Raw genomic sequence first — 12,252 nt, 5'->3', positions numbered from 1 at the left:
CTGCTTCTGCTGCTGCGAATGCTGCTGTTACTGCTGCCGCTGCTTCTGATGCTGCTGCGACTGCTGCTGTCACTGCTGCCACTGCTTCTGCTGCTGCGAATGCTGCTGTTACTGCTGCCGCTGCTTCTGCTATTGCTGGTGCTGCCACTGCTGCCGCTTCTACTCCTGCCGCTACTGCTGCCACTGCTTCTGCTGCTGCTACTGCTGCTGCTGCCACTTGCACTGCTGTTGCTTTTGCTACTGCTGCCACCGCTGCCAATTCTGCTGCTGCCGCTGATGCCGCATCCACAGCGGCGCCGCGAGACCCTTGCCAGCCCAATCCGTGCGCGAACGGTCGCTGCGAGGGCCAACAAGGTGAAACCTTCCGGTGCGTCTGCCTGCCCGGCTTCACGGGCCGGCTGTGCGAAAGTCCCGTCGCCCCCCCAACCGCGCCACCCCCACCACCAGCGCAGCCACCGCCGCCGCCACCCACGTCTCCGCCACGCCGAGGTGAGCGAGCGAGGGAGCACGTGCGGTGCTGTTGTCTCTGGCCACTGCTTGTACGGTGCGAAAGAAATGCAACGTGCATGCGTGCAACGTGGCGATCGTTGTCGTGTGGAGGTGGACCTGTGGAGTGGAATTATATCCGCAAAAGTCCTAGTCATCTGGGTTTGTTTTGATGGTTCTGTTTTTTTATTTTATTTTAGGTCGCAGCCTCTGTCCGGTCAACGACAGCCTGCGGAGTTTTAATGAAATATTAATCCGTGGATTCCGTGGCGTCGTTCGCATCGTGCAGTCAACCAGAGCAGTGAAACATTTTGTCAAATGTTTAGTTTAGTGAATGTTGGTGTCAGGGGTGTGCAATCCCTCTCCCCGTCTCCCCCATTCGCCCTTCGGCAGCCAATTCGTAAATTCAATAAACAACCAATTACCACTGTTGGTCTTCCTCAGTGCACTGCTATCTCTCACTACGTGACTAAACAAATGCAAGTTTGCGTCCTCATTCAAGCTCTTTCATTTCATGTCGTCACGCTTTGAGCGCCGATGGGTGGCCGTCGTAGTCACTGTCACGCTCGGTGATTTACGTTTGCCCGTATTCACCGTTAAACTAAACTACAAACTAAACTTTTTATTTTACCAAGCAAGGCCCACTGAGCTATATACCTCTTTTCAGAAGCGACCAAACCACAAATGAAAGCCCAATTGAGTGGCTTATCACGTGGAAATTTATAGCAGCCAAATACTATAAACGCACGTTTCTAAATGTGAAGGTGAAAAGCGGAGGACCGGGAGAAAAATCCACGCGACCACGGGGAGAGAGACATGCAGACTCCAAATATACAGCAGGCGTCAGGGTCGGGATCAAACCCACGACCTCCTGTATACCAGGCGAGGCAGATAACATCTCACCACCGGGATGTCCAACAACAAAGGAAAAAACCCCTCTGTGTTGTTGATGGATATATTCACTGCTAGTTATGTGAACAGAAAGTCTAATACTGCTCCAACGCCAGAGCTGCGTTTACACCTGGGAATCTTCCTCCGAACAAAGGAGCGGTTTGATCGGAGCAGAAGAAAAATTTACCCGTAAAAACAAAGTTTTTCACTATAAATCCTTTATATGCGTGGCGGCTAGAGTCCTCTCGTCCTCTGGCTTGAGATGGCTGCCACCTATGGGTCAGATGATTGCCTGCCACAATTAAGCAATTGGTAATTAAATATAATTAATTTTTTCCTAAAAAGTGTAAAATTTTGGAGAAAAAAAATTCACGAAAATAAATTGTCACGCACAACGAGTCTGTGTGCAAAACGTCAGCTCGATTGGATCACGGGAAGTGGGTTAAAAAACGATTTGCACGGTCGTAAGCGCGCAAGAAAGCAAGCAAGTAAACTTAATATAAAGGATTTAAAAAAGAGCAGAGCTCGAAACGCCGATGTCAAACTCGTGTCGCACTGCACGCGGCAGGTTTGTTGAGGCCACTGAGCGAGTGGCGCAGAAGCTCCGCGGTGGAACTGATTCGCTTAAACAGAGAACGGCGTTGTGAACGCACGTTCGAAGCAGAATCTGTTGCCATTCGTAATTGACGTCTGTATACCTACGCGTTAACCGTAAGGAACCCAATGGGGATCGAGGCGAGCGTGGCCACTTGGCCAAGAAATGAGCGAAGTTTTGCTGCGTGAAACAAGCTTTAGCCTATATTCTTGGTTCTTTCGGTAAAGTCACGTGACTTTACCGAAAAAACCAAGAATATGAATCCCTGCAGTCGCGAAAGCTTTAAATCAAAATTGAAGCTTTAGCCTGTGATGACCTACAAGTTGCGCTTACTTCCTTTATATATGAGAAGTGGACACAGCTCTAATTTCGGTTATGCTAAACAGAACACCTCACTTTTGAATCAGTGTTCTCGTGTAAACGCAGCTCAGTTGTCCAGCAACAAATGGAGGAGAGGGCATCTCTGAAGTGAACAACTGTCCGAAATATTCTTTGGTTCTTTCGTAGATAAAAAAAAAGTACATAAAAAAACCACGACGTTTCGATCACAACACAAGCGATCGTCTTCAGGAGGAAAGAGGGGAAAGGTCAAGGAAGGCAACCGTTTTTAAAGGTTTCAAAAATGGGCGTGGCACAAGCGGAACGAAGTGGGCGGGGCATATGTGCCTGGGGTCAGAGAGCACCAAGGTGAAACGTGGTTTTTTATCTGTCTTAACTTTATTATTATTTCCATCTACGTGAATTTACCGAAAGAACCAAAGAAAATAAATTCCTTGCAGTCACGAAAGTTTTAAGTCAAAATTTAACTGTCCGAAATATTTCTGAAAGTATACCGAGGCCAACATCACCCTGCACAGTTGACAGACCTCACGAATCACATGCTAATTAGGGAGGATATGACGACAGTGGATGAGTGTAGTATAGTCGCAGTTTTCTAGTTTTAAAATCATAATGTCTGCTGCTTCGTGCACACAAAATGCAATATTCTTTTACAGTCTTAACGAGTAAGTTTCCGGGTTGATCTAACCTGCATCAGAGGTCGCAACCGGGTATCCGATACCCGTACCCTACCCAATACCCGGCTACCCGTACCCAGCCGGGTACGGGTACGGATAGACCGTGAGTCACTGGTGAGTAACTATTGAGTAACTGTTTGTCACTCATTTCCCAACGTCTTGTCTCTTCTCACAATTCAAGTTCCTAGAATCAACCCACCCGCGCCTGCAACATGGCTTCATCCCAGAGGTCGCAATCGGGTACCCGATACCCGTACCCTACCCGTACCCGGCCGGGTATGGGTAGAGTACGGGTACGGCCGGGTACGGGTGCGGGTACCTGTTTGCGACCCTGGTGCGGCCGGGTACGGGTAAGGAATCAAAACCCGTTTGCGACCTCTGACCTGCGTGTATGGACACTGCAGTGAATGGACAGTTATCGCGAAGCAAGTCATGTGCTCAGGAATAGTGCCCAGGCACTCCTTTAAAATGATCTGTCAACGGCTCGACGGAGCTGTGCCACGTAAGCACATTAAATTGCTGTCGTATTGATAGTAGTAGTAATGATAACCATCAATAATAACGTTCTTTTTTGTTACACAGCAAATCCTTGCAGAGACTTAAAGTCTTTTACACTATGAGACCTCCTTTACCAGTGGCAAAATATAGTAATAGGTTTTTACCCTTTCAACTGGTACAAAAAGGAGGTCTCATAGTGTAAATGTTTACCCCGAGCTCTCAATACTCTGATAGTGCGCTATCTTTGAGGTGTACGCCTTTTGGCGTCATCTGGTCCAACACCAATGGAGACTAGGCTCTAAGAAAAGCTGTCTCGGGTGTGGACCAATCAACTTCAAGGACAGTGCATATCATTATCATCATCAGAGTTGTTTCTTTTTGTTTGCATTTTGACTGATTGTATTGTAGTTATTGCAAACATGATGCCTTGTATAAAGGTGTCAGTTTTTGTACCAGTTGAAAGGGTAAAAACCTATTACTACTTAAAGTCTTGTTTTCAGGAGCAAGGGTCCTGCCAATGTTTAACCAAATCCACTCTTGAGTGTTTGGCACGGGGGGGGGGGGGGGGTGCAAAACTAGAGAAGATGCACACAAATATGGTGGGTTGACGCTCGAAAGCTCCACACATATAGATTCAACAATCTGTTGCTGCACTGTCGTCCGCTGGCCACCTCGCAGCAGCTGATGTCTGTAATCTCCCATGCTCACCGGGTTCAGCCCTGCAGAGCTGTAGGGATCTGTCGAGGTCGGGTGGATTGGGGGTTGATTGGTTTGTAGGCCATGGGCGTGGTGTTCCCTCTCTACTCGCTAGGGATACGTTGCGGAGATGTCAGGGATAATGATATCGGCCTACGAAAACCTAGCTTTTTAATAAATGACCTTAAATAAATACATAAATCAGCTATTTGATACAGGAAAATTATCATGACACAAACTCAAATTGGTTATAATAAACATAAAGTAAAGAATACATGTTAAGTTATTAAATCATAGTTCATTAATTAATTTGCCACGAAATTATGAGGTTGTGCGGTAGCATTATTCCGTTATCTCATCACTTTATCTCTCATCACTTTAACTCATCACTTTCTTTCTCTCTTTCTCGATGCAGTCGTGTAGACTTCCAGATGCAATTCGCGTATAGCTTTTTGTGTTGAGTTCGTTGTCCTCCCCCGCACCTCCGATTAGCACGGTTGGCTACGTACGGTGCTAAAGAAGTTCAACATGCATACATAGCCAAAATTGCGAATAGCAAGTTCGCGAATAACAAGGGAATACCGTACTGATAATATACAAACTCACCAGTCGTCGAGTGGAACATTATAGGTGATAAAAGAAAATAAGTAAACGTGTTATTTTCTGGAGCTCTACATTTATTAACCGCATTTTAGTTTTGTCTGTCAGCTTATTGACCCCCTGGACTCGTATTTGCCAGGAGCGTTCGTTACAGCAATAAAGCTTTGGGCCGGAACGCTTCAAAGGCAATTTTTAAGAAACATTTTCACTCAAAAGGATCTTGCTTGAGACATTTGGCATGCATGTGGAAGGAATTCAAGAGCACCTGGAGAAAGCCCATAGGGTAGCAACTCACTAATCCGCAGAAGGCCAGTAACCAGAGGTCGCAAACGGGTTTTGATTCCTTACCCGTACCCGGCCGCACCAGGGTCGCAAACGGGTACCCGGCCGGGTAGGGGTAGCCGGGTATCGAGTAGGGTATGGGTATCGGGTACCCGGTTGCGACCTCTGCCAGTAGCTCAGCAACTGACTTTGCTCTCCTGCCTTCTACAGGCCACCTCATAGCTCCACAGGCAGTGCAATAGGGAACAGCAGCGTACGGTGCAGGAAGCTCAGAGAAGCCCTTAAATTAAACGGGAAACTGCGCCCACTCCGGACTTAATCCCATCAGTATTACCGCATTCTCCGTATTATAAGAAACGCTCGTTTTCCTCCGTATTTTAAAGCAAAAGTCGGGGTTTTCGTCTTATATGTGTGTGTGTGCGTGTGCACGCGTGACCAGATTTTAATAACGTTATTGACAAGATTGGCGGTCGTTTTACTTTCCGGAGCATCTTCTAATCCGGATAATACGGTAACCGCAGTTGACGCATGGTGATGTTGGCTCGGTCGAACAACAACAACAACCACAACAAACAACAAAACTAGGACGATAAACCCAGCCGCAGTCATGACAAGCCCCCATCAGCCCGCATGTGCTGTAACGTTGCACCATGCGGCTCAGGGGATCCTGACGATCTTCTCGAGGAGACGTGGTCCGAAGCGGACCTCGCTCCCGAAGGTGGTGGCATCGCAGACGCCAACGAGTACGTGTTCACAGGTACTTGCCCTCGCGCGCCGCCACGGGACAGCTACACGCGGACGTGGAGATTATACCAAGCGTCCTGGTTTGACCGGAACACTCGCCGGTTACAGAAAGGCTGTCCCGATGTCACATCGTGCTTTTTATTTTTTATTTTTGTCACCGGTTTGGAAAATATTGGCTTCATGCCGCGCGATTCGTGACAGGCGCAAGAGGCGGCGGGTGCTGCTACCTGAGCAGTTGGCGGGGTTTCGCCAGAGGATTAGTCAGGGGCCTAATGAGCAGTAGGGTGGGGACGATGTCATAAGCGGCGAGAAGGACGAGGCCACTCACTGTGGGAGCAGGGCTCGTGATAGAGCGGCTGTGGCTTTGTAAAAAGTTGGTGAGGCCGCAGGACGGATGGGCTGCCAGCTCAAAACCATGTGTCCTGGTTGAGCCTCCCAGAAATTCGGTAGCCTCACAATCGGCCCCCTTTGCCGCACCTCACGATCAGCGATCAGGAGGAGTACTTTGCGATGCGATGCGATTACCATCAGGAATGAAAGAGTGCATTTCAATGTGACTGCGTCTCAGGTCACTGCTGAATTGAAATGTGCTTTGTCACGTGTTCATATAGTCCTTTCAGATTTTTATTATTATTAATGATAATGTTATTTACCAAGGAAAGCTTCACTGAGGCGTCAAGCATTTCTAAAGAGGGACCTGCATAGCATATTTTAACCAATTCCTTTAAGACATGACAACAATTTGTGGCACAACAGTATATTTATTTGACAAGTGCGATATTTGCAGGACAGAGATTTTCGCGGCAATTCTGCAACCCATGTTCGCTGCCATTTGCCCTCTGCGGAAACATCATAGCGTGGGAGTAGAAACGGTTCCGAAAAGTGCCGGTTTACGCATTTGGTCGCGTTCCGGCACATTCCGACTCTCGTTCCGCGACTCTTCCGTTACGCGGAGGAAATCGAGTCAGCGCGGCCTAATGTCGACCTGAGCGCTCGTGCGGGTACAGCCGTTGTCCGACCGTGGGCCTTGCCTGTGCTCGCGCAGACGATCTCTACGACCAGCTGGGCAGCGTCGTCCCCAACTCCGGCGCAGAGGTCGGCGAGGGGCGCGGCTCGCTGGCCGAGGGGCCGCTGGCGGCCGTCGTGCTCGGATCGCTGGGCGTCGCTGCCCTCCTGGGCGTCATCCTGGCGTTCCGGCTCGGCGGACGGACCCGACCGGCCAGCGGCGTCGTCCCGCCGGCGGATCCCGACCGCCCGGCCGCTAGCCGCCACTGCCGCCGGGCTCCGGTCACCCAGGCTACCCCGGCCACCTCGGTCACCCGGAGCCGCACGGGAGGCTCACGGCCGCGTTCCGCCGCTCCTGGCAAAGGGTACTGCGCCGAAACGGTACGTGGCTGTATGTGCGCACTTGAGACTGTCCCTCCAGTGCAGCGGTTCTCAGCCCGTGGGTCGTGTCTCTCGCCCCCCCGTACCAGGAAGGGCAGGTTTCGGCATGGATACCGTGCAGGAAACTTTTTTAAATGCGCGCGGGGAACTTCAGCGGCACGATTGCAGCGACAAAGGACACTGGTAGTACGACGTGACACTAAAATTTTATATATCTTTTGTATTTTACCAGGTTACGGCCCACTGAGCTATGTAGAACTTTTTTCAGAAGCGACCTGGCCACAAATGATAGCTCAACGAAATGTGCAGCAGTCAAATACTCCAAACAGAATTGTTGCTACCCAGGTCTCTATTGCAAAACAGACGTTTTGTCTCAAAAAGCAAACACTTTATTACGAAGTTCATGATGATGATAACATTTTAAGAGTGCTTAATAAATAATACAATTAATAATCATCTCTTATATGCATGGATTTTTCTTCAGATTTCCTCCTAAACGTCAAACACAAATAATTGCATCTGCCAAACATCCCACTCAAGAATCCCTCCTGGAAAGGGAAAAAAAAGAACAATGTTGACACTCAGTAAACACAAAAAAAACACGTCATTAGTTTTGGCCAAACATCCCCATGCTGAAAAAATCACCTGCAAATCGCTTGATTGCAATCGCACACAGCAGCAGCAGCAGCATCACGTGCTACTGTGACACGACGGCAAAGGCCCCCTGGAAAATCATCTCGGGACTCAGTGAGGCTTTCCTGGGTAAACAAGTGTCAGGAATAATGAAAGTGAGGCTTTCCTGGACACGTAATGGGTAACATTTTTATTGTTGTGCATCTTGGCCTCGAATTAACACGCACATTTTATAATACTAAATAAATTAACAGGTCATATGCTTCCTTCGCATATCTGTCCCGGTCACATTATAATCAAAGTGTGTCTTACACGTAGTAAATTATGATTATTTCGCTTTTAAATGCTAGTAATGTCATAATGAAACAATGTAATTCGTGATACTGCGTTGGCAGTGGTGCACAAGCAACAATGACAAAAATAACTGAACACATTCCTCAATAACGCTGTATGCTTCATATCAAATCGGTGATGTTGTGGGTCGTGACCCTTCTTAAAAGAAAAAAGAAAGATGTTGGCTTCTTTTTTATTGCTATAAAGAAGGGGGACATTTCCCGAAACATTACCTGTTATATATTCCTTTAAGGCCTCGGCGTTATTGACGAATGCGTTAGGTTCCAAGTAATTCAGAGCAATGTCCCTGCTCAAAGCAGTATTGAGGCTGCATATTCCACATTTTTGTGTTCATCGAAAATTCCAATAATACAATGACCACGGTTGACCTTTCAGAAAGTTGTACTAATTTTAATGAACATAGAGGGAGGATGGGCTGAGTTGACCCCTAACTGGAATTTCAACTCTTCTGATTGTGGGTCAAAAGCACCCTAACTGCAGCGCCACTCAGAGAACGTGTGTTATAGTGCCGTGTTCATCCATAAAAAAAAAACGAATTGAGTCGAATTACTTTTTTAAACTGGTAGTTCTGTATAAGAATGTTTGGCCAGTCCAGCTTTGACGAGTGTATTACAATTGGGAGGAAACTGTCACATTGAATCTGGAGAAAATCGATCCACATCAAGGGATAGCATTTAATGTTGTAAAAAAAAAACCGTTGACCGAATGCTCCTTTGAGTGGCGTCTAATGATAAATACATGCCTTTGATCCACAGGCACAACTGTGCATCCAATACGGTTGATTGTCCAACCGCTAGCACAAGAAAAGCCCGTGAACACACAGAACAAGCCAGCTGTGGATGCCATAACGAAGCCAACTTCCACATCAATGGATAAGCCAGCCATGGACAATGTAAACCAACCCACAACATCCACCATGAACAAACCAGACGTAAACAATTTAAACCAACCCACAGCGCCCACAATGGATCAACTGACCATGAGCAGTCTTAAACAACCCATGGATAAACCACCCATGGACACAGCAAACAAGGCAAACACCGCGAATATGGACAAGACAGCCATGAACTCAGTAAAAATTCCAACAGCTGTAACGCAGGATACACCTACCTGTTACTGAGTCATTTAAAAATACAACAACCCCAGCGATGGATAAATCAGCCATGGACTCGGATATAAACCCAACGACCACAACAATGAGCAAGCCAGTTACGGATTCGGTGAAAAAAAAGCGAAGGTCAGTTAAGAAGAATAAACCAGTCACGGACACAGTGACGGAGCCGCCAGCAGACAAGCCGGATACTGAGCCGGTGAGGCAGATACAGAGCACACCAACTGAGCCACTGCCCTTGGACACACAGGATTCAACAGGCACACGGGAAGCCCCGACGACAGACTTCCAGAACCCAGAGAACCCCGAGGACGAGGAGGGCACGCCATCAAGCGACCCGCGCAAGCCGAAGCGGCCACGCAAGAAGAAAAAGGCGAGCGAGCGCTGGTCAAAGCTCGCGAGCCCGGCCGTAGACGGCCACGACCCGCTGCCCCCTCTGACGATGCCGCGGCTGCAGCGAGAAGCGACGTTCATGCCCCCGCTCGCTCCCACCGTGGCCCACGAGCTGCAACTCTTCTCGGCCGATTTCCGGCGGCCGGTGGCCCGCCTGCCGACGCCGTACGAGGGCCGGGGCCCAGGGTTCCTGCCGCTGGAGACGCTGATGGAGAGCCGGGAGGAGCTTTCGGTCCCGTCCACGCCGCCCGCCGGCGTTCGAAGGCCGACGACGCCGATGTTGATGTCGGAGGAGAACAGACGGCCGCCGCAGCTGCCACCGCCGCCGCCGCCACCGCCGCCACCGCCGCCACCGCCGCCGCCACCGCCGCCACCGCCACCGCCGCCACCGCCACCACCGCCGCCGCCTCCTCCTCCACCTGTGATGCCCCTCCAGGCCCACAGTGGGCCGACCATGCCGGTCAAACCGGCGGGTGTCGCCCACCGTCAGGGCCACGTTCCTGCTCGTCTCTCTCCCGTCCAAAACCCTCGCTGGATGATCTGACTCCGTGCTCCGCGAGTCGCGCGAGATGTGGGGCCCGAGACACGCGCTGTTGGGCCCTTCTGCCAGTCATTTTTGGTGACCCTACACAATCTCTTTGCTGAACATTAGCTTCAATGGGGAAGTGGAAAACTGGGATTCTTTTTAGCCGATTCATGTTACAAGATGCGTTTCTGCCAGTGTCTGGGTGGTTCAAGAGCCGAACACTGAGTCAGCACTGCTGAGAAAAATGGGCTTGATTCTGAGCAGCCCTTCTTAAGTGTAGTTCGTTGATATATGTCGCAGCCTGGTTACCAACGACTGCACACACACACATAAAATCTAATCGTATAAATCGTTCCTTTTTTTTTACTTCATTTCTTATTCCAGTTCTGAAAATGAAAGCACGTGTAGTTTGACGTGCGATGAACACTCTCTGCAGGAGCATATAGCAGGTATGTTCCTTGTGTGGTATAAGACACCGTCTTGTATGATGTCTTCATCAAGGGCCGTTCTTTAACCACAGTAAGATCCATATGAACCCCAAGACATCCGTCAATAACAATGTGGCCTTATAATGAATATATAAAAGGTGACGTTTCGGGCAATGACCGTTATTCATAGCACATAGATAGGGTGGCCAGAGAGACAGATGGGACAATAGAGGTGCATTGGGGCACCATAATCGACTGTATTGGTTCTTGAATGGAATCGTGACCCCAAATCGTGATAATTCATGACATCACAGATGGTTATTCTCAGGTTTTTTCGGTAAAGTCACGTAGGTAAAACATTAAAAAAATTAAAATTAATTAAAGTAAAATAAAATAATATTTTATTTTACTTTTATACATTTTTATTTTACTTTTATTAATTTTTAATAAAAGTAAAATAAAATAATAGTTTATTTTACTTTTATTAATTTTTATTTTTTACCTACGTGACTTTACCGAAAAAACCTAAGAATATGAATCCTTGCAGTCACGAAAGCTTCAAATCTAGAATCACAGATGGTGGCAGAGGGGCGAGGGTGGGGGAGGGGTGAATGATCTCACCCCTCCCCCCGACAACCCCCTGAGGTTGCCAACTGTCCGGGTTTAACCCGGACAGCCTGGGACTTAGCAATTGATTTCGACAGAGATCTGCCACCGATGTTGCATTGAAACCCTATTAACGGTATACTGGACCGCACAGATCGCGGTCCCAATTCTGTTCACGCATTGATTCTCTTTGCTGTATAATTGAGCACTGTGAGGATTGTGGCACACTAGCGCTTCGAGTGACTGCGATGGATCAATTAGGGTTGTAGGTATGCACGTTGAACTTCTTTCGCACCGTACGTAGCCCCAACCGCGCTAATCGGAGGTGCGGGGTTGAATAATGAACAAATGTAAATTGAGAAAGTATCAATAAAGTTTACAGGGTTTTTTTTTAATGTGAAATTAAATCTCTTAGATCTGGAAGTGGAAATGTAAACTGTGAACTGGCACAAACGTGTAAGCACTCGCACTTTAGTCTTTTATCTGAACACTGTTACGGGTTCATAATTCACTTTTTTAGGGTCTGATTTCGAAAGTAAAGCGTGTGTTACAGTCCCTCCTCCAGCAATAATGATCGTTTTAACTTGAGCAGACGTGGCAAATTATTTCTGCTGCAGCAGACCGCTGTGTTGGAGATAAATCCGCAACATTTAACAATTTCAAATTGCCTGACGGTGCTGCTGGTTGCAACTACCCGCAGAGACATCGTACGAACCCAATTTGATAAATGTGTGTGGAGCGCTCTCCCAACACACCGGTGGTGCTGAATCAGTGATAGATTGGGACGCGTTTGTTCACGTGACAATTTTATCAATCGGTTGTGTCAGGTGGAGGAGGGTGTACTACACACATTTTACTTAGGCGTTCTGACCCCAAAAAATATATTACGAATCATAATTGTCTTGAAAGCCTACGTGTTCAATTTACCGTCACGGGTTTTCCTTGTCTCATTTTCTGTTGGATTTGTAATTGTTAAGCCTAAAAGAAAAACAAAACACTGGCATCGC

The 12,252-nt window shown here is 48.1% G+C and overlaps 1 protein-coding gene across 3 annotated transcripts in view; it reads left to right on the top strand.

Moving 5' to 3' along the window:
* LOC133353350 (protein delta homolog 2-like) overlaps positions 1-9,073 on the top strand; it is a 53,660-nt gene extending 44,587 nt beyond the window's left edge. For 2 of the 3 annotated variants that reach the window (XM_061569525.1, XM_061569523.1), the window contains 4 exons: positions 292-489; positions 5,726-5,821; positions 6,854-7,194; positions 8,937-9,073. In XM_061569525.1, coding sequence (XP_061425509.1) covers positions 292-489; positions 5,726-5,821; positions 6,854-7,194; positions 8,937-8,963 — 662 coding nt within the window. In that variant the 3' untranslated portion in view covers positions 8,964-9,073. The remainder of the gene's footprint in view (positions 1-291; positions 490-5,725; positions 5,822-6,853; positions 7,195-8,936) is intronic. The other variant, XM_061569524.1, reaches the window with a different exon arrangement.
* The last annotated feature ends 3,179 nt before the right edge of the window (positions 9,074-12,252 follow it).

The sequence above is a fragment of the Lethenteron reissneri genome, chromosome 43 (assembly GCF_015708825.2).
Source record: "Lethenteron reissneri isolate LAM-NWPU_2019-01 chromosome 43, ASM1570882v1, whole genome shotgun sequence".
Lineage (NCBI taxonomy): Eukaryota > Metazoa > Chordata > Hyperoartia > Petromyzontiformes > Petromyzontidae > Lethenteron > Lethenteron reissneri.
This window is presented reverse-complemented; position numbering and strand designations above follow the sequence as displayed.